This window comes from Oncorhynchus masou, chromosome 31 (assembly GCF_036934945.1).
Source record: "Oncorhynchus masou masou isolate Uvic2021 chromosome 31, UVic_Omas_1.1, whole genome shotgun sequence".
Classification (NCBI taxonomy): Eukaryota; Metazoa; Chordata; class Actinopteri; order Salmoniformes; family Salmonidae; genus Oncorhynchus; species Oncorhynchus masou.
The window spans coordinates 58,471,474-58,499,234 of NC_088242.1; the positions used below are offsets into that span (position 1 = coordinate 58,471,474).

At 42.0% G+C, this 27,761-nt stretch overlaps 2 protein-coding genes and 1 pseudogene across 4 annotated transcripts in view; 2 read left to right on the top strand and 1 right to left on the bottom strand.

The window, feature by feature from the left end:
• Positions 1-6,416, top strand: part of LOC135524190 (dual specificity tyrosine-phosphorylation-regulated kinase 4-like) — a 32,264-nt gene extending 25,848 nt beyond the window's left edge. For all 3 annotated transcript variants that reach the window (XM_064951497.1, XM_064951496.1, XM_064951498.1), the window contains 8 exons: positions 139-279; positions 2,274-2,412; positions 2,589-2,670; positions 2,818-2,990; positions 3,080-3,140; positions 3,492-3,621; positions 3,782-3,963; positions 4,092-6,416. In XM_064951497.1, coding sequence (XP_064807569.1) covers positions 139-279; positions 2,274-2,412; positions 2,589-2,670; positions 2,818-2,990; positions 3,080-3,140; positions 3,492-3,621; positions 3,782-3,963; positions 4,092-4,360 — 1,177 coding nt within the window. In that variant the 3' untranslated portion in view covers positions 4,361-6,416. The remainder of the gene's footprint in view (positions 1-138; positions 280-2,273; positions 2,413-2,588; positions 2,671-2,817; positions 2,991-3,079; positions 3,141-3,491; positions 3,622-3,781; positions 3,964-4,091) is intronic.
• A 4,859-nt stretch (positions 6,417-11,275) lies between these two features.
• On the top strand, positions 11,276-15,983 carry LOC135524191 (NADH dehydrogenase [ubiquinone] 1 alpha subcomplex subunit 9, mitochondrial-like). Its single transcript, XM_064951499.1, has 11 exons — positions 11,276-11,380; positions 12,873-13,043; positions 13,271-13,368; positions 13,519-13,610; positions 13,879-14,020; positions 14,209-14,311; positions 14,649-14,719; positions 14,791-14,867; positions 15,239-15,334; positions 15,533-15,599; positions 15,699-15,983. Exons 1-11 carry the CDS (start codon positions 11,326-11,328, stop codon positions 15,867-15,869), a joined length of 1,143 nt encoding a protein of 380 aa, XP_064807571.1. The 5' UTR covers positions 11,276-11,325; the 3' UTR covers positions 15,870-15,983.
• A 3,400-nt stretch (positions 15,984-19,383) lies between these two features.
• Positions 19,384-24,089, bottom strand: LOC135524973 (adenosine deaminase 2-A-like; annotated as a pseudogene).
• Positions 24,090-27,761: the final 3,672 nt, after the last annotated feature.

Here is a 27,761-nt window from a genome sequence, read left to right on the forward strand (position 1 = left end):
CACTGCAAAACTAAAGCTTGTCAGTCAAAATCTGTCACTGTGATTCATATTATATTGTTTTTGTTGGGCTTTCATACTGTTTTGAATGGTTAAATCCAGAATGGAGATATGACCTGACTAACTCTTATTGGACTTCAGGTTTCACCACCAGGCCCTAGTGGAACTGAAGATCCTGGATGCTGTGAGGAGGAAAGACAGGGAAAAGTGCCACAACGTCATCCATATGAAAGAATACTTCTACTTCCGCAACCATCTCTGCATCTCCTTCGAGCTGCTAGGGTGAGTGTAGTGTGTGTAACACTATTATAAGACAACTGGAATTAGGCTGTGATTAAAGCGATCACACACACACACACACACACACACACACACACACACACACACACACACACACACACACACACACACACACACACCAGGGCTGGGGTCAATTTGAATTGAAGGCAGTCTATTCACAAAATAAACTTGAAATGCAATTCAACATTTGAATAAAGGGGCATCTATTTGCAATGATTTTTCAATAAACGGAGAAGTAGAAGATATTTATTTCAAATGTTTTCCATTTTTTAATTTGAAATTAAAATCACTTCTTGAACTGACCCCAGCCCTGACACACACACATGCGCAAATACGATCAAAATAGTCCCGGTAGAAGATAAATTAAATCCTGAATAATGAATGTGTTACTCAAAGGTATTGAAGGTTGGGCACCTCTCCCAGGGCACAACAACAAGACTTAAGCCCTGAACTCCCCTATCACATACACAGCTCGCTTATCACTAGTCACTCCATGTGCTGCACTACTTGAGCACTACCAAGTGAGCTTCCCACCTAGAACAATCTGCTTCAAACAACCTAGCCGTAGGTTCCCTCGGAGACAAGATAGTCTTCTGGGTCATTCCACCAATTGAGTACCTTTTTAAGTGTAATTATTTCAATATGAATAGTGTAACCATATAAAAACGAGATGTTACGAACCTCGTCCTCCTCTTCTGAGGAGGAGAAGCCAGAAGGATCGGAGGACCAAAACGCAGAGTGGTAAGTGTCCACAATGTTTACTTTAAAACATAAACTGAACACTACGAAATACAAAACAATAAACGTGAAATGAATGAAACAGTCCAGCGTGGCGACAAACACTGACACGGAAGACAAACACCCACAACCCAAAACTGAAACCCAGGCTACCTAAGTTTGATTCTCAATCAGGGACAACAATTGACAACTGCCTCTGATTGAGAACCATACTAGGCCGAGCTCAAAAACCAACATAGAAAAACAAACATAGACTGCCCACCCCAACTCACGCCCTGACCATACTAAAACAAATACAAAAACAAAGGAGCTAAGGTCAGAACGTGACACAAGAGTTCAGTTCACGTAACAGGGTTGGCCTTAAAATGAGAGAGGTTTTTATTCGACCTTAAAATGAATCACTAAATCACGTGAAATAAATCATCTTCAGAATTTACATTGGCAAAGCAACAAAATAACGAGGGCTTTACAATGATGGTGAAAACTTGTAGAAATGTTGGGGTTAAGTGGGTGGTTTAAAATCTTCCTAGAGGTCACAGAGGGACATGTCAAAATGCAGAATTGTGGCACTTTAGCAAGCCTTTATTCATATAAAAAAAACAGATGTATTGAATTTTTCTTGTGGTCTATAATTAAGGGCACTTAATTTAATATATCAGGCTTTTACAATTCAATATTTGTGCACAATTTCAACCTAAAATATCGGAGGGACTAATTTAGTGGAACAACCCTTCTATACCAGTCTGGCTGACCTTTAGTAAACGTCGTAGACTGCCACCTTGCCCTGTCTAGCGTTACAGTCACCCAACCCCTTAGTTAATGCCTTGATTAGGGCCCTATCTCTATCCTCTGCCTGCTCGGGGTGTGAAGGCTCCAGTTACACTGGCCAGAGAAGTTTGGGCTTCCCATAAGTACTGAAAAATATACCAGGAATATCTCTCTTCTTAAGTCTCTCTTCTTAATGTTAAGACATTCTAGAATGTTCAGTAATCTGATATAGCATGTTCTCTTCAGTTTCTATACTAAACTGCACGGTCCTGCTAGATTCAACAGAGCCATAGCATGAAAAAAAAAACACTGAAGTGCTGCCCTCTAGAGGACTAATAAACTGTAACGTTTGAGGCCACGTGCAAGTGTGGGAAAAAGAGAAAGAAGAGAGAACTGAGACTAGTGGCAGAAAGCTGTGTTTATCGTTCTACCAGGTCTTTAAATGATTGTGTCTTTGCGTCTTCTTATAGAGTCAACCTTTATGAACTGATCAAGAAGAACAACTTCCAGGGCTTCAGTCTGGCCCTGATTCGCCGTTTCACCCACTCCCTGCTCAAGTGCCTGCAGATGCTGCATAAGGAGAAGATCATTCACTGTGACCTCAAACCGGTAAGGTTCCTCAGACATACTGTATCGGCTCTGCATAGAGTAATAACACAAATAATATTTGGCTGATGAGTCAGATATGCTAATGCACAGTACCAGTGCTCTATAAAGAAAATGAATTGGGCTGCACTTTGATTGGTTACTTGGAAAATGAGCGTTGCTTCTCTTTTTCACAAAAGGAGAACATCCTTCTGTCACAGAAAGGACAAGGAAATATCAAGGTGGTGGACTTTGGGTCCAGCTGTTATGAGCAGCAGAGAGGTGAGTGTCTCACCTGATTTAAATACCTGTTACACTTGGTATAAGTCTGATATTTAAAGCTCCAAAGCCACCGCACTCATATACAGTAGCCAAATTTGAACATAAACACTGTTCTCTCCCTCTTCTTCTCCTTGCCTGCCATTGTAGTCTACACATACATCCAGAGTCGTTTCTACCGCTCCCCAGAGGTGATTCTGGGCCACCCCTACAGCATGGCCATCGACATGTGGAGCCTGGGCTGCATCATGGCTGAGCTCTACACCGGCTTCCCGCTCTTCCCTGGGGAGAGCGAGGTGGAGCAGATCGCCTGCATCATGGAGGTACACAACCAGCCACCTGCAGACACACAGTTTTTAGCAATCCATTTATCCATCACCATTCAAGAACCTTCTGTTATTTTATTTCTTAGGTATTCGGTATGCCTCCCACTGATTTTGTGCAGACAGCATCCAGGAAAAGATTGTTTTTCGGTAAGAACTTTCTGTGGTTGGTACAGTAAAAATGTGTTTCTTTAGCTCAGATAAATAAGGTAGGCTGCGTTTAGATAGGCAGCCTAATTCTGATATTTTTTCCACTAATTGGTCTTTTGACAAATCACATCAGATCTTTTCAAATCTGATTGGTCAAAAATCCAATTAGTGAGAAGAAAAATCTGAATTGGGCTTCCTGTTTAAACGCAGCCGTATAGACGTATACAATGCAAGCAATAAAACATTTTAACAAAGGATTATGTCTAGGATTAATCAGATGAATCTCTGGGTTGTGTTTGAAGCATGAGGTTTGGTAAGTCTCTAACTGGTGTGTTTGATGACTTGTTGCAGACTCTAAAGGAAACCCCAGAAACATCACAAACAGCAAAGGGAAGAAGAGACGACCCAATTCCAAAGACCTGGCCAGTGTGTTGAAAACCAATGATCCTCTGTTCCTGGACTTCCTTCGACGCTGCCTCATGTATGTCAACACCAACACACTAGAAATCTAGCACTCAGCACAGGCTTATTACGCTATGGTGACACCGTCGTGAATAGCAGTGTTACTGTTGTCATGAGATTTCTGGTAGTTTGCTCCATCTTCTCCACCCACACTCACTGTGTATTCCTGTGCTATCTAGGTGGGATCCAACCAAACGTATGACACCAGATGAGGCGATGCAGCATGAGTGGATCCAGGAGGCCCATCTCAACAAGCTCAGGCCCAAAACACGACCCATGATGAGGAAGCCCAGTGAAAGCATGAGCAGCACAGAAAACAACTACAAGGCCACTTACCGCAAAGTAGTCACTAACAGGACAGGTAAGACCAGGCCTCTCGCTTGCTTTTTTCTCTAAAAGCAATCTTCACAATGTGTCAGATCAATTTATGGATTAAACCACATCATTTTGTATGTGTGAAACACCATGTCCTCCCATTTTACATCGCAGCTGAGAAGATTGGGTCCGATAGCAACAACAAGCTGAAGAGGGACCTCTCCGCCAAGGCAGGGGGCAAGATGGTGACCGCTGAGCGACTATGTCCCATTGGAGTGTCAGCAGAGGAGCAGTTGTGTGAGGGCGTGGCCAAGGTCAACAGGGACACCAATCACGAGGCGAGCGTGGAGAGGCCCGTGCACATCATCATCAAGCCTCAGCTAGATGTGGGCACCGACGGAGAGTGCCAGGAGTCGTCCCAGTGTCTGCCCCCTATCATGTAGCAGCACAGGCAGGCAGCACTAGGAGCTATGGACTTTAACATCCTCAAAGAGGCAAAGTGGATAATGAATACTGTGGTCATGTCTCGGGGATCTCCTTTTTTGTAACATTCCTGTGGTCTATGACACGCATTCAATACGTTTAATAAAGTCCCCTTCGCTCAGGGTTTCCCAAACTCTAAGAGGAGCATGCTTGTTTGTTTTTTGCCTTAACACTACACAGCTGATTCAGATGATCAAAGCTTGATGATTAGCTCATTAATTGAATCAGCTGTGTAGTGCTAGGGGAAAACAACCAAAACGTGCACCCCGTGGGTTCCCGGGGACCAAGTTTGGGAAACTCTGCATTTTCTACTTGTCATTGAGGAGAGCAAATATTGAGAGTTTGGCAAGCTATCCTGACTGAAACAAAGGTTATTGTTGATGTTCCATTTTACTGTATAAAAGAGGCTCAGAGACAGGATCATTTGAAGTGACAGATGTGGAATACCCTGGCACGCACGACAGTGTTACGCTTTTATGTGTCCCCTTTGTATCCAAGACCACAATCCTCAGTCCCACCTAGTGTTACCCTTTGTACATTTACTTCTTATAATGTATTATTTCTATTTTAGGTTCATCTTTTACTACTGTACTTTTTTGCGTAGATATTCCAAACCAAAGCCGCTGTGTTGTGCAATATTTTGCATGGCTGAAACAAAACAAAAAAAACGTATCTTCCTTTTAAATGGTTTTACATTCAACAAAATGGCTATTAGTTTCTGAAGGAGCGGGTGCAATAAAGGCTGAGACATTTTTGTCAATGCTGATCATTCAGCTTAGTTGTGCCCTGGAAGACAAAATGTGCTATTCAAACCTTTATGACCTGCATCTTTATTAGATTGAATAATAAGATTAGCACGATATTACATTATTATCATGGTGATTATGCGGATGATTATGAGGATTGTTTATGTACATTTATCCAGACATAGAGGGTATGCTTGTAATGGCTTGTTTTCCCTGTACATACCTGCCGTGATGGTTAATGTATATAATGCAGATAAGAATGTATGGAGTATGTTACAGGTTATTGTAAAGTGTAGACAAGGTTTTACTTGTATTGTCTATGTATGAAAAAAAGAAACATTTTGTACTCGATTATGTTTGTGTTTGGAATTGTTTTTACTATTAGACAGAGACAATCCTATTAATAGTGTGTGCCTTGCAGTATTAGAATCCTTGCACTTTACCTCTTGTATTTATCTCACCCACCAGCCGTCTGCTCTCTCTGTTGAGATGCCAGCAATTCGAGCCTGGGGACCAGGTTACCTTTGTATGTACCTGGGATAAAAGACTACGATTCTGCATGTAAAAGTAATCAGATGAGAATGATGTGATTATTGATATTGCTTGCCAGGAAATATTCAGCTAGGGAGTAGAATCATTTTGTGTTATCCCATGGCAGTTTCTATAAGTCAATGTAAAGGCAAGGAATAGAACATACACAAAATCGTTGTATTGGTGACATAATATCTTTGTAGCTGTAAGGCCAGAGTACAGTGTTTTGTGAAATGTATGCTGTCATTTCACTTGCATCTGATAAATGAACGAGCTACACAAGCATACAGGGAGAGTCACCATAATCTGTCTGTATCTCAATAGTATATACAACTAAATGAATTGACTGTGACACTTAGTCACACAAATAAAGATTGAAGAGTAACAGGGTTGAACAAGAATATAAGTGAAAAGTGAGTCGTTTTTATTTTGAAATAAAATAGTTGCTTCAACTTGTATGCCTCAGTCTTTGATCTTAATTATTCACACACAAATAACAACCAAACTGTAGGTCTTGTATAATTAGAAGACTATGCCATGTAAGCCCAGTCCATTACATATAATCATATGCTAGTTTACTTGCAGAGAAATAACAGCGTAATTGCTGACCAAAGGGCCTGTGCCTCGTGCGTGAGCTTTGCAAAATAAATGTAAACATACATATCCTTGTTCAATCCTGTTACTCTTCAATCTTTATTTGTGTGACTAAGTGTCACAGTCCCATGTTTCATGAGCTGAAATAAAAGATCCCAGAAATGTTCCATATGCATAAAAAGCTTATTTCTCTCAAATGTTGTGCATAAATGTGTTTACATCCCTGTTAGTGAGCATTTCTCCTTTGAATCCATCCACCTGACAGGTGTGGATTATCAAGAAGCTGATCAAACAGCATGACCGTTACACAGGTGCACCTTGTGCGGGGGACAATAAAAGGCCCCTCTAAAATGTGCAGTTTTGTCACACAAAACAATGCCACAGCTGTCTCAAGTTTTGAGCGAGCGTGCAATTGGTATGCTGACTGCAGGAATGTCCACCAGGTAATTTACAGTTAATTTAATGTTAATTTCTCTACCATAAACCACCTCCAACTTCGTTTTAGAGAATAAGGCAGTATGTCCAACCAGCCTCACAACTGCAGATCACATGTATGGTGTCGTGTGGGCGAGCGGTTTGCTGATGTCAACGTTGTGAACAAAGTGCCCCATGGTGGAGGTGGGGTTATGTTATGGGCAGGCATAAACTACGGACAGCGAACACAATTGCAATTTATCGATGGTCATTTGAATTCACAGAACTACCGTGACGAGTACCTGAGGCCCATTGTGAGGCCTATTTCTTTTAAGGTATCTATGACGAACAGATACATATCTGTATTCCCAGTCATGTGAAATCCATATATTAGGGCTGAATGAATTTATTTCAATTGACTGATTTCCTTATATGAACTGTAACTCAGAAAAATCTTTGAAATTGTTGCATTATGCGTTTATATTTCTGTTCAGTATACATGTTCAATCATTTTGTCCAAACTGCTCACGAGGGTCTGCGTAGCCAGGCACAAGAACTTGTTCTATTTTATATAATTGACTAGCTGCAAGTCCCGCCTCTCCCATCTACTCATTGGTTATTTATGAGCATATACCCACATGGGTGATTGAAAGATGAACAAGTTTTGACATTGAGAAAGCTTACGATACCATATGGAGGGAAGGGTTGTTGGTCAAGTTGAGTACATTAGGCATTGGGGGATGTCTGTATAACTGTATCATGGACTTCCTGTTCGATCAGGTGAGACGGGGTGTGGAGATATATATAGATAATTGGTTTATTTGTTTTTAAGGATATATACAGATGTTTGAAAGAATCTGGTCAGTGGTAGTGTGGGCGCAGGGGTGTATATCCCAGGTTTCAATGTTAGAGTAGGTAAGAGGTGCAAGCAGATCTGTGTGATGAGTGTTTACTGGAGGAAACGGTGGAGTATGTGTTGATATTTTGTGAACTGCATGATGTAGATAGGGAGAGATTGTGTGAAAGGGTTCGACAGACCGGATGGGGTTGGGGTTTGGGTGGTGTAGTGGGGGGAGGAAAGGAGAGGGAAGTGGTGTCTAGGGCTCTATTTCCCTTTCTTAGAGGAACAGGACTAATGAAGAGAATGTAATGTAGGTAGGCAGTGACTGGCATCACATTCCAGTACAATAGATGGCGGTGTATTTCCCTTAAATGGTGGATGCGATCCGCCAACCAAATCTCAAATAAGAAGAAGATGAATGAGGTCCACACTTTAGTCCAGTTGGTGGCTGTAATGCACTTTAAAGTTGGTTGCCAACCTCCATATAAAATCAACAGTAGAAGAATGAATGAGGCGAGAATAATCAAAGAACTATCTAGGTTTCCCCTTTTATCTATGGATGAATTGTCGGGGTAAAGAACACATGATTTTGTTTTAATCAAAATAGGTCAAAATCTTTCAAAGATCCAGCAAAAAAAAGATCTTATCCATTTCAGGTAAAATAACCCAATGTTTATCTCCCAGGACAAATGAGCTAACAGCAGCATGCTAGCTAAACGTCCATGAAAGTTATGTTCATATGTGTTATGACCTCCCCAAATTAATATAGTTCCCAGTTGGTTTTGCTATTTTCACCTGGGTGTCATGAATGTGACACCCATGAGACAGCCTATAGGGAGGAGGTCAGAGAACTGGCAATGTGGTGCCAGGACAACAACGTCTCCCTCAATGTGAGCAAGAGAAAGGAGCTGATTGTGGACTACAGGAAAAGGTTGGGCCGAACAGGGCCACTATTAACATCAACAGGGCTGTAGTGGAGCCGGTCGAGAGTTTTAAGTTTCTTGGTGTCCACATCACCAATGATCTATCATGGTCCAAACACACCAAGACAGTTGTGAAGTGGGCACAACAAAACCTTTTCCCCCTCAGGAGACTGAACAGATTTGGCATGGGTCCCCAGATCCTCAAAAAGTTCTACAGTTGCACCATCGAGAGCATCCTGACCGGTTGCATCACCACCTGGAATGGCAACTGCTCGGCATCTGACTGTAAGGCACAACAGACGGTTGTGCGTATGGACCAGTACATCACTGGGCCAAGCTACCTGCCATCCAGGACCTATATAATAGGCCGTGTCAGAAGAAAGCAAATAAAATTGTCAGAGACTCCAGTCATCCAAGTTATAGACTGTTTTCTCTGCTCCCGCACGGCAAGCGGTACAAGAGTGCCAAGTCTAGGACCAAAAGGCTCCTAGACAGCTTCTACCCCCAAGCCATAAGACTGAAGAACAATTAATCAAATGGCCACCCGGACTATTTACATTGACCCCTCCAAGTAGCTTTTACACTGCTGCTACTCACTGTTTATTATCTATGCATATTCACTTCACCCCTACCTACAGGTACAAATGACCTCTAACCTGTACCCCTACACCCCGACTCGGTACCTGTACCCCCTGTATATAGCCTCATTATTGTTATATTATTGTGTTACTTTTTATAATTTTTTTACTTTAGTTAATTTGTTAAATATTTTCTTCTTGAACTGCAAAGTTTGTTAAGGGCTTGTATGTAAGTAAGCATTTCATGGTAAGGTCTACACTTGTTGTATTCTGCACTTGTGACAAATAAAGTTTGATTTGATTTAAAGTATTTTTACTTCACACTACTGCAACATGGAACTCTATTCAACATCAAGTAAGTCATGCAAGCAGTAAGTCAGATAAAAATAAACCTTATGGAACAGCGGAGACTGTGCAGCAACACACACATACACAGACGCACATACACATACACACATACACATGGATTTTGTGTTTGAGAGTAGTGGCCTGAGCGCACATACTTATAGGAAAATTCCACCCCAAAACTATATTTTGGTATTCGTTTCATTAGTCTATTATTGACATAGTCCCAGGATGTTTTGTTTGTTAGCCATCAAGATATTTAACTTTCAAAATACAGAAATATGAAATGTAACGTTTTAATTGTTGGCAGCAGCTAATGGGGATTCATAATAAATACAACAGGCAATGGGTCCCAAAGGGCACCCTATTCCCCTCTATAATGCGTGACTTTTGACCTGAGCCCTGGTCAGCTGGAAATATGGTTTTTCATAAAGATGTCATGGTAAGTAATGGAATGCAAGTTTATGTCTGTGTGGGGTCAGTGACTTGAGGGGGAGAAAGAACCAGTGTAGGAAACAACAGGCTAGTTAGTAGCAGTCCAAGAGCCTCAGGCACACCTGTTTGACCTAGCTGTGATACTGTACGCCTTCTTATGTTACTTTTCTGAGTCAATTCAGGTATCATTAAATGTCCTGTTTATTATTTGTTTTATATTAAGAAACACAATTTATTTCGGTCTCTAGTTCAGTAAAATAAATAACTTTGTTCCGGTCACAAGATAATTCAGATAAATGCGGTAAACATCGCCACACTTAGGCAGAAAACGGAATGTTCTATGCTCAGCCAGGCCCATCGTTTCAATGAAACACAATTAAATGATATCTCTATTTTAGCAAATGTAGGTAGTTTTGTCGTGATCACAAGAAAATTCCATTAATTCCGGTAAAGAATCCCAAAAGTCAGACAGACAAATCTGATTGTTCTATCATAAAATTAGAACAATTAGTTTCCCTGGCTCATATGGCTTCTACTTAGAAATACTATATGAGTAAATTAATAGATGACATTTACTGCTATAAAACTGTCTCCATTTTATCGCGTAATTTACACAGACGCACCGCGGACTTTATTGGGAAAAGACGTTCCATGGTCTGTTTTGTCAACGGGCTCTATGTATTGTAAAACTTGTGGTAACCAGATGATCCCAATAATTTAGGTAGCCTAGTAAGCGATGCTCGGGGACTCGTTGTTTCCCTGTTTACTAGTCAAAATATATTTTACTTATTAAATCAAAGACGAATTTAACTGCAACACACTGGTCTCAAATATATTAGCAAAACTAGGCTACACAGAACCATGGCGGACCCACTGTAAAATGAGAGGCATTTCATCATATTAAAACGTGTACCAGTCCTTAGACTTAGATTTTTGTGCATTCGGTATTTGTTGTGGAATGTTTAGATAATACTTGTTAGATATTGCTGCACTGCCGGACATAGAAGCACAAGCATTTCGCTACATCCGCAATAACATCTGCTAAACACCTATATGTGACCAAACGATTTGATTTGATTTGAACGTGCCTAGCTCTGCCCACTGGGGCGTGGCTTACGGAAAGCTCGTATCGATTCTACCGGATCAAGTTATATCATCATCACACCGGTTTATTTTTTATTTAATTTATTAATATTACACCATATTTGACGACAGGCTAATTTCCATAGCATTATTAATTGGAATACTAGTCATTTAATAGGATCACTATGATATTTTCCATCTTCAGCCACTGGCTGGCTGGTAACGTTTCAAAACAGTGATTACATTATAGCAAATGACCGGCAGTTACATTGTCAACACGTGAATCATACAATGTTCAAACAAACATAAAACAAGGTACCTGTACAAACAAGATACATACCTACATGCCGAAATCTATTAACTCCACGAAAAACGCAGAATTGAATTTTTCGGTTGATTTGTTTTTGACCGGTCTGTCATACCGTAGCAAGAAACATGGCGGCTGCTGTGCTCATTAGCCGTCCTGCGAGTGTCCTTCCCAGGTTTTCTAGTGAGTAACACCAAAACATGCCATTTTATATTATAGAAATGCACTGGTAGCTGCATTGTCGAGAGAAAGTGGGAACAATAATGTTTATCCTGAAAACATAATTGTTTTTAAGCGACATTGCAACCATCTGTGACCCTGTTTGTGCTGTGACCTAGCTAAGTTAGCTAGGTAACTAACAGGAGCCGGTTAGCAAGCTAACTATTGCCGACGAATACGACGAACTAGGTAGCGATCTGGTTTCTAGCACCATGTCATATGTAAACCAGTAAAAAGCTATGCTCCTGACAGTCCTGTATATCCATTTTGGATTGATAAAGTTATTTGCGTCACGTTAATTGGATTAACACCACGGCCAAACAGTTAGCTAGTTATCTCCCAATTTCCCCATTTAGTTAGCCAACTAGCTAACGTTACCTAGCTAGTTCGTGTAGACAGACCGTGGTTGTCAATATGCATGCCAGGTTATGTCTGTTGTTTACTGTGGTACCTATTTAGTGGACCTTCGTTGTATCCCCGTGACCAATACTAAGGTTAGTTAAAAGTAGCTTTGGGACACAACATCGGGAGTCTGTCTATTGGTTGGGCTCCCTGAGCTGTGTATCATATTCCTGTTGAGTTAGACAGCGGGCTGCCATTAAACCACGCATTTCAGGCAAGACTTCCTACCACAAAATCTACCACTGTCTACATAACAGGAATATGGTGCATTTTGGACAAAAGTTGGATTCAGACTTTTATTTGACAGCGAGGGTCACATTTCACTTTACGTCTTGTAAATAGAGTTCCTAGAGATTATACATATGCCTTTGTTGACAGGAGTTTTTTGGGGGGTGTATCCGGCTATATTCTGGTAGGGTTGTTTTCTGTCGCCACCCACCAGAAGGATTCACAACTCAGGGAGTCCAACAAATACAGACTCCTGATGTTGTGTCACAAAAGTAGTTAAAATATCTGTTTGTGGTCTCCTGAGAAGCGCAGCGGTCTAAGGCACTACATCGCATTGCTTGAGGCTACAAATCCTGGTTCAATCCCAGGCTGTGTGACAGCCCAGCATCGTCCAGGTTAGGGGAGGGTTTGGGCGGCAGGGATTTCCTTGTCTCATCGCGCTCAAGAGACTCCTTATGGCGGGCAAGCTGACTTCGGTTGCCAGCTGGACGGTGTTTCCTCTGACACATTGGTGCGGCTGTCTTCCGGGTTAAGCGAGCAGTGTGTCAAGAAGCGGCGCGGCTTGGCAGGGTCGTGTCTCGGAGAACACATGTTTCTTGACCTTCGCCTCTTCCGAGTCTGTAGGGGAGTTGCAGCGATGGGACAAGAATAACTACCAATTGGATATGACAAATTTGGGGAGGAAAAAAAGGGGTAATTTAAAAAAAAATAAGATCTGTTTGTGATCCCATGCAACATTGCTAACTAGGCCTATGTTTTTGGTTGGTTGACAATTTCTGATTTGGGCAATTTGACTACAGTGTCCTCTGCACTGCTCCCCCTGCAGGTTCCTGCTCCCCTGTGGTGCTGTCAGCCATCCCTTTGACAGTCCAGCAGAGGAAGGTCCACCATGCTGTCATCCCCAGAGGGAAAGGGGGGCGCTCCTCCTCCAGTGGGGTAGCAGCCACAGTCTTCGGAGCCACCGGCTTCCTGGGCAGATATGTTGTCAACCGCCTGGGTAAGTTTCACCATCATCTGTCCCAAAGGCTTCACATGATAACCTTTCAAATGACATAGCAGCTCCTTGGTCTTCTTTTACTTATGTCTTATGTTTCTGTGATTGTGAGGGAGGCCTTCATTTGTTTGGTAATGTGCTAATCCTTTTTGCAGACACTGTAGTGACTGCATACAAGGATTTCCTATGGAGCAGTTATGTGTTTGTTGACCTGTCTAGTGGTTTTGCAGGTCGTATGGGTTCTCAGATTGTGATTCCTCACCGGTGTGACCAGTATGACCTCATGTACCTCAGGCCCATGGGGGATCTCGGCCAGATCATCTTTATGGTGAGAGAAATGCTATTTGTCAGGTTTGACGTCTCAAACCATTTCATTTTGAAATCCCTTCATCTCGTCATCTGTTAGCTAAGTGTTTTTTTTTCTCATGCCAAGTTATGCCACGCCTCATATGTTCCCCTTCATCTTACTTTGTTTCAGGAGTGGGATGCCAGGAACAAGGATTCTATCAGAGAGGCGTTGGTGCACTCCAATGTGGTTATCAACTTAGTGGGACGAGAGTGGGAGACGAAGTATGGCCCAACTGACTAAACACAGAACATTATTTTAGAGAAATACATTGTTCCTAAAAAGAACCCACTGGTGGTTAACATTCACATAAATAGTTGCTCCATCAATATATGAATCTCCCTACTTTTAACTACACCAGTGAGGCTTGACTTACTCCTTAGTGGAGCAAAGGACCTCAACAGTGCTACACTTATTTTACAGCTTTCTGGAAAATGTTTGATGTACTTGGCTGTACTCAGTGTTATGTTCTTCCTCTTTCTGTGTATAAAGGAACTATCCCTTTGAGGACACCTATGTGAGCATCCCTCAGCAGATCGCCAAGGCCACCAGGGAGGCAGGCATCACAAAGCTGATCCACGTATCTCACCTCAACGCTGACATCCGCAGCCCCTCCAAATACCTTAGGAACAAGGTACTGGCCAATGCAGGGCATGGTTGAACTCTTTGTGTCATTTGAACATATTTAATTGTAGCTTAATTTTAGGATTTAATTGCCTGATATGCGTAACAATTATGAATATTCAGATGGGTGAAAATCGGTAAAGCTTGACATTTGGTTTAATATGTCATGATGAAGTCATGTGTGATGTTACCTTGCAGGCAGTAGGTGAGATGGCTGTGAGAGAAGAATTCCCTGATGCAATCATCATGAAGCCCGCTGAGATGTTTGGAAGGGAAGACAGATTCTTCAACCATTTTGCCAGTGAGTTAGCAGAGCATAGAGTTAATTTCAGTGTATAAACTGTTCAAAGGTGAAATGATTTTTTGTTTGTGGCTTGTCAGAATGCTAAGCAGACAGTGTCAATATTTGTGGGATCATGTTAGCATAATTACACAGCCTTTGTTGACTGTATAGGACTGACAACTGTGGAGGGAGCTGTTTGTTGCATGGTTGAACACTTGAATTTGCAGTGTGGCCAAAGTAAAGATTTGTTTAAGGTGATCTAACAGCTCCAATTGGTCTTCATGCAATGCTATTATCGTTTAAAACAGGATGAGTTCTCAGTCGTTGTTTTGAATTTGTCCCCCCCATTGCACAGACATGCGTTGGTTTGGGAGTGCCGTGCCTCTCATCTCAATGGGAAAGAAGACCGTGAAGCAGCCTGTTCATGTGAGTGTGTCTGTCCTCATTATGTCAGCCCTGTGTACTCAACAGACTCACTCTGCTTCTGCTCTTCTCAGGTGGTGGATGTGGCAAAGGCTATCATCAACGCCATCAAAGACCCTGATGCTAATGGCAAGACATATGCACTAGTCGGGTAAGGACTTTGATATGGGCATGACTTGTGTCTGTTTTGTTAGGGATGTGTCAATTGCATTAATCAGTTCAGGGAATGAAGTAACATTCAATCCGTTGACTAGAAACTGTTCATTATCAATGAATATAAGGTAAACCTAGTATAAGTCATAAACAATTGTTCATCTCATTAATGAGTTGCTCTTTGTGTGCCATTGGTTTGTATCTTGTTCTCATCCAGGGTATGGGACTTTTCTTGAATCTAAAATAAAATAGATTGTACAATGGCAATTTCATTCTCACACATGCAGTACATTATTTTTAAAAGGTCAGTAGCAACCAACCTGTTTGCCAGCCATCTTGTTAGATTTCTCTTGTTTTTCCATCACACAGACCTAACCGTTATCTCCTTCATGATCTGGTGGAGTATGTATATGCTGTGGCACACAGGCCCTTTGTGCCCTACCCACTCCCACGCCCTCTCTATCAGTGAGTATGCACCTACTGCTGGTTCTGCATAGTAACCTCAATTAGTCTCAGAAGAAAATGTACTGTATAGGCTGTCTGATAAAGAGGTGTGCCAAGCTGTTGTTTAGTTGAGGTGGCAAGGAAGCTTGGTTGGTTTGTTTAAATGCAATCCTTTCAGATACTGTGATAAAAATGTCTTACCTTTGTCTCTGGTTTCAGTCTTGTTGCAAGTTTCTTTGCAATGAACCCATTCGAGCCTTGGACAACTCCTGACAAAGTAGATCGGGTAAGAAAAAGCAACATTGACAGCCTTGTAAGGCTTATTTTATTTTACACTAATGTCTTATGATGGATTTGTGTGATGACATGAATATGTTTGTTCTAGTTCCACACCACAGATATGAAGTATCCAGGGCTTCCTGGCTTGGAGGACCTGGGCATCGTCCCTGCCTCCGTAGAGCAGAAGGCCATTGAGGTCCTGCGTCGCCACCGCCGCTTCCGCTTCCTGGAGGCGGAGCTGGCCGACACCAAGCCGGCCAAGACGGTTAACTATTGAGTAGCTTGTCTATCAGCCCAGCACCACCACTATAGCCACAGGCTGATCCTCCTATACAACTGTGCTGTTTTCTTTTACAAATATTCTGTATATAAATAAATGAGTCTAAAACTATTTTGTTATGACTGTTTTTAGTCTTTAATGGATTCCATGGATCCATGAAAATTACTTTCATTGTGTAGCAAAAAAAACACTGTCACCCCACTTTAGCTGAGAGGTGTAGAAAAGTTCTCTACAAGCCAATATGTATCCCATGTACAGTATATTGCATTGGGGGCTATGGAGAGAGTGGAGAACAAAGTGCTAGATATGTAGGGAACTCCCCTTCCAAAACGAACTATTTGATTAGTAGTTTGACTACTGAGTATTTCTCACCCCATTTAAGCTGAGACAGAAGAGTTCTATTCAAGTTAATGTATCCCATGTACAGTCTTTTACAATGTAATCAAAAACAAAATGGTCACATGCGCCAAATAGAACAGGTGTAGACTTAACCATGAAATGCTGATGAGCCCTTTCCAAAAATGCAGTTAAAAAGTAAGAAATTTGCTAAATAGAAAAGGAAATAGGACAAAACAAGGCTATATATAAGGAGTACAAGGTAATACAGTATGTACATGTCAATAGGGGTAACAGTGACAAGGCAATCAGATTTTATAAACAGTAGCAGCAGCATGTGTGTGTGTATTGGAGTGTCAGTGTAGTATGTGTGGGCAGAGTGCAGTGAGTGTGCATAGAGCCAGTTCCCCAAAAATATTGCATTGTGGGCAGAGTGGGAAAAAAAGCAGCAGGCCACTCAAACAAAACAAATCAAATCAAATGTTTATATAGCCCTTTGTACATCAGCTGACATCTCAAAGTGCTGTACAGAAACCCAGCCTAAAACCCCAAACAGCAAGCAATGCAGGTGTAGAAGCACGGTGGTTAGGAAAAACTCCCTAGAAAGGCCAAAACCTAGAGAGGAACCAGGCTATGTGGGGTGGCCAGTCCTCTTCTGGCTGTGCCGGGTAGAGATTATAACAGAACATGGCCAAGATGTTCAAATGTTCATAAATGACCAGCATGGTCGAATAATAAAAAGGCAGAACAGTTGAAACTGGAGCAGCAGCACGGCCAGGTGGACTGGGGACAGCAAGGAGTCATCATGTCAGGTAGTCCTGGGGCATGGTCCTAGGGCTCAGGTCCTCCGAGAGAGAGAAAGAAAGAGAATTAGAGAGAGCATATGTGGCGTGGCCAGTCCTCTTCCGGCTGTGCCGGGTGGAGATTATAACAGAACATGGCCAAGAAAAGAAAAACATATTTGCTTAGTAGAGACCCTACTGAGTATTTCAAGTACCTCATGGTGAGCTATACCAGAGCTAAGTATAGCCCCCCCCTTTACTGCTGCGTTATTAGGATTGGTAGTAGTGTAGCCTTCTCTAACCAGGTTAGCAAATCATGTTTGCTTTCTTAAATACATTATCGGCCTCAAACACAATTGGATAAATCAAAGACTAGCTGGTCAGTTTATACAGTGTAAGCATGTGGTGGTCATTCCTGTTTTTTGTATGTAGTGGAATAGGACATCCTTGTGTCAAAATATGTTTACTGTGTGACATTGTTTGTAGGCAGCAGAGAATGCAGAGAAGCAGTGGAAAAAGTGGCAGCAGGAGAAGGAGAACAACAGGACAGACATCCCAAATCAGCTTCAGGGGGAGCTGCTGAGTAAGAGCCAGGAGCAGGGCATCAGTGTGCTGGGTCTACCCCACCTCAGGGCTGACAGTTGCAAGGGCCTCACAAACGAGCAGCTGCAGCACGTCATTGACTGCCATCAGCAACGGATAGAGGAGAAGAGTGTACATCTGCCACATCTATCTATCGGTCTGTCTCTTTTGCCTGTTTTGGGATGTCTGCGTTGATTAGTCAAAGATATTTTAATTTGACACCTCTAGAGGGAATGGGGTGGATAGCAACAACCATGAATGCAGACCAGGTTTTGGATCAATTCCAGTTCAATTCAGGAATGAAAATGAAATTCCAATTCTTATTTTTCCTCATCGAGAAGCATCGAATGGAATGAAACTATCTCTTCATGTTTGGTTGTGCAGGCTGAGCAGCAGAAGGAGCTCCACCATGACCAGCTCTGTGTGACCTCAGCTCCCACCGCCCTACTACTGGAGAGACGGCAGGCTCGCATCAACAAGCAGCTCCGACGCACCCTGGATAGCGCCAATGCACAGCTGTCTGAGGCCCACCATGAACAGTAAGAAGCTTTTCACATGGATTAGGTTTAGACACATGGACACACTTGTACACCTTTTGCTCTGTTTGTTGTTTTCAGTTCATTAATGTACAGTATCATTCACATGCTTGATGTCAGTCATTTTATTTTGAATTGTGAATTAAATTGAGCAGAAGAAACTGTCACCAACAGGATTAGCACAGTTAATGGACGAAACAAAGCATCAACAACAACGTACTGACCTGCCCATCAATAGATGACATACACTATCAAATGCCAAATGCATTTTTCTTCTCTTTCCAGGAAAAAGTACTTGGATAATGTGTACACTAACATCCCAGATGACAGTTATTTCTCCCAGTTCAACACCAGCAGTCGATAAAGGTTAACAGGGTCATGCTCTATTGGAGAGATACATTTATTGTCTATGGAAATAATAAATGATTTGTATCACAGCAAAAAAAAAGTATAATAGTAATAATCTGATGTTTTCTTTCAATTTACTCAATGTTTTCACTACTTACTAAATACAATCAAAAATCTTCATAGAGAATTGTGTGTCCATGTTTAAGGCTGCCTACTGTTCTACATTAATTTTTCATAATGTGTATGTGCCTAATCAGAATGCTAAAGTGTGTACCTTGTTAAAATAGGTATAATGAATGAAATGTAGCTAATTTCCAGGCTAAATCTGAAAAAGAAAAAACATGACCATGTTCTCCATTAAATCCCATAACAAAATCATGTTTGCTTTCTTAAATACATTATTGGCCTCCAACACAATTAAATAAATCAAAGACTAGCTGGTCAGTTTATACAGTGTAAGCATTTTCACACAGTGCACCTTATGCCACTATTACCATATAGAGCCTCCCTGAATTCGCAATTAAAATGCAAATACAGTCTTCCGCAACAGAAGAAAAAAAATGGTCAAATGCCTTTGTATGAAAACAAACAGTGTCCTTTTATGACTATTTGACTAGTGAATTTCACTCCTGTCAACTCTTGTCAGGGGCCTCCATTTTGTGGGAACTGACAGCACTGTGGTCTGCTGATGTTTTTACAGGAGTGTTATACAAACCAAATCCACTGGAGGGGGATATGAGCTTGTTCTCTTTTTCTTCTCAAACTTAATTTGCCAAACTGTCTGAAGCTCCGTATTCATATGAAATAATGTTTCAATAACAACTGAATCCTTTCCCTTTTCCTAATTGTGTCCATTTGTCATTTGGGAATACCATGCCAAATATCATTCCCTTCATATGGTAACACTTATGGGGCACAAGCAACAGGCTAAAGGTCTGAGGTGATGCCACTGTCACAGTCAGCGTCCAAATGACCACTCCTCTGCCCCAGGCCTCTCCCCAAGCAGGTCTCCATCGTGAGTTCTCTGAGACAAATGTTTCCTATTTTCTCTGCCACAAGGTCAAGGCTTTCTCCTTCAGCTGTGGAGACAGAGCTATACCTGGAACATAGACATAGAAAACATTTAAAGTCAGAATTCTTACTCTATCATACCATGACATAAATGGTTGCAGGTGACTAAGCTAGTCCAGGATATTCCACCAATGTTGTACGGTGCTTGGCCTCACCTGATGGAGTTCATAGCCAGTTCCTTGAGAGTTTCTATGTGAGATTTTGGGAAACCCTGCGGCCCTTCCAACACCACCCCTCTCTTCCAAGAGAACTCCTTCTCCACTGGGTGGCGCAGCAAGGAAAAGCTGTGGCTGGTGGAAGAGGGGGTTGAACAGTAGAGCATTCATATCAGTGCCTATTCATCTGCGAATGACAGTGAGGTCAATCAATGTCATCAATGTAGACAATAGTAATCACTCATCTGTGCTGAATAAAATTCATTCTCAACACAAAATACTACAAGGGATCTATTGGCTTATACTGTAATTACATGAGTTTAGACTTAGTATGAACACTTCAGTTGAAGAGTAAGGGTTCATGTGCTCACCAGTTTCTCCTGCATGGAAGTAGGGATGGTTGACTCTTCTCTCGCCTGGCAGAGACAAAGCCTCCTTGAAGTACCAGAGGGGTCTTCCACCTAATACCAGAAGAAAACATCAGACACGTTAACAACACCCTGCACAACCTATACCTATTTAGTAATAAATCTAGTAATGAAAGTAATTCATAAATGAAGTCCATATAAATCAGAATTTTTTCCCTGAAAGAGATTAGACAATTTTGAGGAGTCTTGTGATTAACGATGTACCTACATAGTCACCTGTGCCCAGTGAAGCGGACCCGAGCTCCCAGGAAGTCTGGGTGTTCTGGCACAAACTGCCTGGTCTCGCCCTGATAGGTCTTGAGGCCCCATGTCACGTGTGCTCCCATCCAGCTTGTATGTCTGTGCATCAGTAAAAAACATGTAAGAATTACACAGTGTATTTTATGTGACAATGCAGTTTGGTTACAAGTTGAAAATGATTGGTCAACTCAATCTATTCTGTGTTTGGAATGATTCTAACAACTTAGTCACAACTAAAGTCATAACATGGCTCGAACAATATACATGGATCTGTGTGTGTGTGTATTGTTCACATCTGGAAGCAATGACCTCAGCTCAGGCCCTTATAGTACGTCCTTGAATACAGTAGTGTAGGTGACTAGTCCCCAAGACAAAATGAAGGCCTGCTCAAACCTCTTTCAATTGACGTCTTGGCTGGGGTATGCAGTCTCTGGATCTTCAGTGGAGGACCAGATTAAATGAAGAGTGCATGAAATAGGAAATATGTGGGTGAAATACACAATCAATTGTGTATGTATTCCACCAGGGAGATGCTTGTGTGAGTAGACATAGTATGACCATGACATATAAATGACATAAAATACATTAATTGACCAAAAGTATGTGGACACCTGCTCGTCGAAAATCTCATTCTAAAATCATAGGCGTTAATATGGAGTTGGTCCCCCTTTTATGCAATAACAGCCTCCACTCTTCTGGGAAGGCTTTCCACTAGATGTTGGAACAATGCTATGGGGACTTTCTTCCATTCAGGCGCAAAAGGTCTGGGTTTAAGAGTCTCTTTTCCAAGCTTAAAAGGACAAACATTCATGCTGTCAATCCAGCACGACTTCTGCGGTGTTCAAAACAACTGAAAACTTGGAACTGGAGAACTAAGACTTAAGTGAGTTCAAGACAACTAGCTCCGACTGGGAAAATATGTTTTTGAACTGTCAACCAACTCGGAATTCCAAGTTGGGAACTCAGGCCTCCTTCTAGAGTGCCGACCTGAAGATCACTCATGTCATGATTCAACCTTGTTTTTTTCTGAGTTCTAAGTTGTCTTGAAAGCACCATAAAACCATAGAATGCCAGACTTTGATGACAAAGTTCGATGACAAAATTTGCCCACAAGTACCGCCGCACCACCTTCCTGTTCAAGTGAGCACAGCACAACAAGGTGAGTCCAAAAATGTCTTGTATGCTGCTGCATAAATTATGTAAAATGCCAGGGAGATATGTACACTGTAGCTAAGTAATAGATAAGTGTATGTTGTGTAGTAGGCTGTTAGTAGCCCATGTGCCTCACCCTAAAATATGGTCCCTTTCATACCGTTGAAGTCGGAAGTTTACATACACCTTAGCCAAATACATTTAAACTCAGGTTTTCCCTATTCCTGACATTTAATCCTAGTACAAATTCTCTGTCTTAGGTCAGTTAGTATCACCACTTTATTTTAAGAATGTGAAATGTCAGAATAATAGTAGAGAATTATTTATTTCAGCTTTTATTTCTTTCATCACATTCCCAGTGGGCCAGATGTTTACATACACTCAATTAGTATTTGGTAGCATTGCTTATAAATGGCTTAACTTGGGTCAAACGTTTCGGGTAGCCTTCCACAAGCTTCCCACAATAAGTTGGGTGAATTTTGGCCCATTCCTCCTGACAGAGCTGGTGTAACTGAGTCAGGTTTGTAGTCCTCCTTGCTCGCACACGCTTTTTCAGTTCTGCCCACATTTTCTATAGGATTGAGGTCAGGGCTTTGTGACGGCCACTCCAATACCTTGACTTTGTTGTCCTTAAGCCATTTTGCCACAACTTTGGAAGTATGCTTGGGGTCATTGTCCATTTGGAAGACCCATTTGCGACCAAGCTGCAACTTCCTGACTGATGTCTTGAGGATGTTGCTTCAAAATATCCACATAATTTTTCTCCCTCATGATGCCATCTATTTTGTGACGTGCACCAGTCCCTCCTGCAGCAAAGCACTCCCACAACATGATGCTGCCACCCCTGTGCTTCACAGTTGGGATGGTGTCTTCAGCTTGCAAGCCTCCCCCTTTTTCCTCCAAACATAACGTTCATGTTCATTATGGCCAAACCGTTGTTTTTTTGTTTCATCAGACCAGAGGACATTTCTGCAAAAAGTACAATCTTTGTCTCCATGTGCAGTTGCAAACTGTAGTCTGGATTTTTTAATGGCGGTTTTTGATCAGTGCCTTCTTCCTTGCTGAGCGGCCTTTCAGGTTATGTCGATATAGGACTCGTTTTACTGTGGATATAGATATTTTTGTACCCGTTTCCTCCAGCATCTTCACAAGGTCCTTTGCTGTTGTTCTGGAATTGATTTGCACTTTTCACACCAAAGTACGTTAATCTCTAGTAGACAGAACACATCTCCTTCCTGAGCGGTATGACGGCTGCGTGGTCCCATGGTGTTTATACTTGCTTTGTGTGATGTATTGTTGTCTCTACCTTCTTGCCCTTAGTGCTGTTGTCTGTGCCCAATAATGTTTGTACCATGTTTTGTGCTGCTGCCATGTTGTGTTGCTCCCATGCTGTGTTGTTGTGTTAGGTCTCTCTTTATGTAGTGTTGTCTCTTTATTTAATTTATTTGTATTTTTAATCCCAGCCCCCGTCCCTGCTGGAGGCCTTTTGGTAGGCCGTCATTGTCAATAAGAATTTGTTCTTAACTGACTTGCCTAGTTAAATAAAAGGTTAAATAAAATACAAAATAGTTTGTGGGCACCGTTTGTCACTGCTATTAATGTATTAATGTATTGTAATTAGTGTATTGTTTAGTGGCTTTGCTGGCATGAATCTAAAAAAATATTTTTTGAGTTTACCCCCACCAAGATGTACATGCCACTGCAGCATACAAGAGGAGCACAGAGGTATTGGATTTGGCTGCCAAGAGCAGAAGAGGAACCGGACTGACAGGTCCTATGAAAAGCACATGTAGCAGTGTGGCAAGTACGTCACATTCCTCACCAGCCACTCCACTCCCACAAAGGAGAAGTCATGGACATGAAGGGCTTCCCCTAAAACAGATAAGAGGTCATCGTAACCTGTGTGGCTTACAATGAAGTACATTATATACAGGTAACTGCCAAAATAAAGGAAGCACCAACATAGTGTATTAATAGGGCATTGGGCCACCACAAGCCAGAACAGTGCAACTTGGCATAGATTTGACAAGTGTCTAGAAATCTATTGGAGGGATGCGACACCATTCTTACACAAGAAATTCCATAATTTGGTGTTTTGTTGATGGAAAATGCTGTCTCAGGCGTCGCTCCAGAATCTCCCATAAGTGTTCAATTGAGTTCAAATCTGGTGACATTGTTTTCATGCTCCTCAAACCATTCAGTGACCACTCGTGCCCTGTAGATGGGGTTATCATCTTATGGGGGCATAGCCATGCTAGCCAAAATAATGGCCTGTCCAGCATTTTTATACATGACCCTAAGCATGAAGGAATGGAATTGCTTAATTCACTCAGGAACCACACCTGTGTGGAAGCACCTGCTTTCAATAAACTTTGATTCCTTCATTTACTCAAGTGTTTCCATTATTTTGTATTCCCTTATTGCTTACACCTGTCCTCTCAGATCCTCACAAATGCAAAGAGGATGGGGTGGGGGTCCATTTGAGATCAGGTGTACCTTCGGGCATCCTCTGCGGTAGGCTGTAGATGGGGCTGCACTGGATGAGGGGCTTTGCCTTGAAGGCAGGAGGGAAGTCTGAGCTCTCCATCTCCTGCTTCTTTGTGCAGCTATGCACTCAGTCACAGTAGTTCCCATGTAAGCAGCAGCCTGCCCCCTGTCTGGGAGGCCTCCTGCTGCACCAGAGACTCTGAGCCTAGGGTCAGGGCTGCACCAGCACAGGGCTGCACCAGCACAGCAAGACTGACACCACAGACACTTGGTGGCTCTCTTGCCAGCACAGCATGCTGAAGGTGTGGCCAATCAATGTTGGTCAACACTGAATAAAAAAGCTAAAAGGAGAAAGAAAAATATAGTGAAGGTAATCTAGTGCCAAAACCAGATCAACAGAGCTTGTCCACCGGGCACACACTGGTTGAATCAATGTTGTTTTCACATAATATTAATGAAATGACATTGAACCAACATAGAACAGACATTAAATTGATGTCTGCGCCCAGTGGATGTTGTTTAGTGTAGGCTTACTGCTTTGCAGAACCTTCATAACATCCACATCCTCATTATTCCTTTCTTATGCTTGCTTCCTCAGAACATTTAGTTCCTCTTGAAACAAACAAAAAGTCTCAACCAATAGCTTATTGAGGTCTAGTTCCCATTTCCCATCAAAGCTTCCTAGGAATAGTATTTAATATTTATATTTAGACGAGAGGGTCTGCAGGACCTCAGAGGCTACAAAGGTTGCATTTACATCTGAATTTGATACATACATGCTCAATTAATGAATTAAATATAGTTTTGAGCGTAATTGTAGCCAATTTCAGGCATTGTCTGTCAGTAGTCTAGTGCGCCCTGGTGGTGGATGTGGTCAAAGACAGCAGCACCATCACCAGCTGTTGGTTGTCAACAAACCGCTTTGTGATTCACAGACCTTGTGTTGTTAACTTGTGAATACGGTTAATGGCTTATGCCTAATACTTTGTTTAAGGTTATGATCAAAGTGTTAAACAAAAATACATTTTATAAATAGGTCATTCCACCAAGACGGTACGTTATGGACTTCGACATTTGTAAACTCAACAAAAAAAGAAACGTCCTCTCACTGTCAACTGCGATTATCTTCAGCAAACTTAACATGTGTAAATATTTGTATGAACAGACGATTCAACAACTGAGACATAAACTGAGCAAGTTCCACAGATGTGTGACGAACAGAAATTGAATAATGTGTCCCTGAACAAAGGGGGGGGGTCACAAAATGACAACGGGCTCAGTCCGATGATGCTGTGACACACCGCCCCAGACCATGACGGACCCTCCACCTCCAAATCGATCCCGCTCCAGAGTACAGGCCTCGGTGTAACGCTCATTCCTTTGACGATAAACCCGAATCCTACCATCACCCCTGGTGAGACAAAACCGCAACTCGTCAGTGAAGAGCACTTTTTGCCAATCCTGTCTGGTCCAACGACGGTGGGTTTGTACCCATAGGCGACGTTGTTGCCGGTGATGTCTGGTGGGGACCTGCCTTACAACAGGCCTACAAGCTCTCAGTCCAGCCTATTGCGGACAATCTGAGCACTGATGGAGGGTTTGTACGTTCCTGGTGTAACTCGGGTAGTTGTTGTTGCCATCCTATACCTGTCCCGCAGGTGTGATGTTCGGATGTACCGATCCTGTGCAGGTGTTGTTATATGTGGTCTGCCACTGCGAGGACGATCAGCTGTCTGGCCTGTCTCCCTGTAGCGCTGTCTTAGGCGTCTCATAGTACAAACATTGCAATTTATTGCTCTGGCCACATCTGCAGTCCTCATGCCTCCTTGCAGCATGCCTAAGGCATGTTCACACAGATGAGCAGGGACCCTGTGCATCTTTCTTTTGGTGTTTTCAGAGTCAGTAGAAAGGCCTCTTCAGTGTCCTAAGTTTTCATAACTGTGACCTTAATTGCCTACCGTCTCTAACGACCGTTCCACTGGTGCATGCTCATGAATTGTTTATGGTTCATTGAACAAGCATGGGAAACAGTGTTTACAATGAAGATCTGAAGTTTGGATTTTTATGAATTATCTTTGAAAGACAGGATCCTGAAAAGGGACGCTTATTTTTTTGCTGAGTTTATATTGTCCCAATTGCATGATTAAATATACAGTAGATGTATACAGTTGAAGTTTACATACACCGAGGTTGGAGTCATTAAAACTTGTTTTTCAACCACTCCACACATTTCTTGTTAACAAACTATAGTTTGGCAAGTTGGTTAGGACATCTACTTTGTTCATGACAAGTAATTTTTCCAACAATTGTTTACAGACAGATTATTTCATTTATAATTTAGTGTCACAATCACAATTCCAGTGGGTCAGAAGTTTACATAGACTAAGTTGACTGTGCCTTTAAACAGCTCGGAAAATTCCAGAAAATGGCTTTAGAAGGTTCTGATAAATTATGTCAAATAGCCTGAGTCAATTGGAGGTGTACCTGTGGATGTATTTCAAGGCCTACCTTCAAACTCAGTGCCTCTTTGCTTGACATCATGGAAAAATCAAAAGAAATCAGCCAAGACCTCAGAAAAAAATTGTAGACCTCCACAAGTCTGGTTCATCGTTGGGAGCAATTTCCAAATGCCTGAAGGTACCACGTTCATATGTACAAACAATAGTATGCAAGTATAAACACCATGGGACCATGCAGCCGTCATACCGCTCAGGAAGGAGACGCGTTCTGTCTCCTAGAGATGAATGTACTTTGGTGCAAAAAGGGCAAATCAATCCCAGAACAGCAGCAAAGGACCTGGTGAAGATGTTGGAGGAAACAGGTACAAAAATATCTATATCCACAGTACAGTCCTGTATTGACATAACCTGAAAGGCCACTCAGCAAGGAAGAAGCCACTGCTCCAAAACCACCATAAAAAAAGCCAGACTACGGTTTGCAACTGCACATGGGGACAAAGATTGTACGTTTTGGAGAAATGTCCTCTGGTCTGATGAAACAAAAATAGAACTGTTTGGCCATAATGACCATCGTTATGTTTGGAGGAAAAAGGGGATGCTTGCAAGCTGAAGAACACCATCCCAACCGTGAAGCACAGGGGTGGCAGCATGTTGTGGCGGTGCTTTGCTGCAGGAGGGACTGCTGCACGTCACAAAATAGATGGCATCATGAGGCAGGAAAAGTATGTGAATATATTGAAGCAACATCTCAAGACATCAGTCAAGAAGTTAAAGCTTGGTCACAAATGGGTCCAAATGGACAATGACCCCAAGCATACTTCCAAAGTAGTGGCAAAATGGCTTAAGGACAACCAAGTCAAGGTATTGGAGTGGCCATCACAAAGCCTTGACCTCAATCCTATAGAAAATTTGTGGGCAGAACTGAAAAAGCGTGTGCGAGCAAGGAGGCCTACAAACCTGACTCAGTTACACCAGCTCTGTCAGGAGGAATGGGCCAAAATTCACCCAACTTATTGTGGGAAGCTTGTGGAAGGCTACTCAAAACATTTGACCCAAGTTAAACAATTTATAAGCAATGCTACCAAATACTAATTGAGTGTATGTAAACGTCTGACCCACTGGGAATGTGATGAAAGAAATAAAAGCTGAAATAAATCACTAATATTATTCTGACTTTTCACATTCTTAAAATAAAGTGGTGAACCTAACTGACCTAAGAAAGGGAATTTTTACTAGGATTAAATTGCAGGAATTGTGAAAAACTGATATTAAATGTATTTGGCTAAGGTGTATGTAAACTTCCGACTTCAACT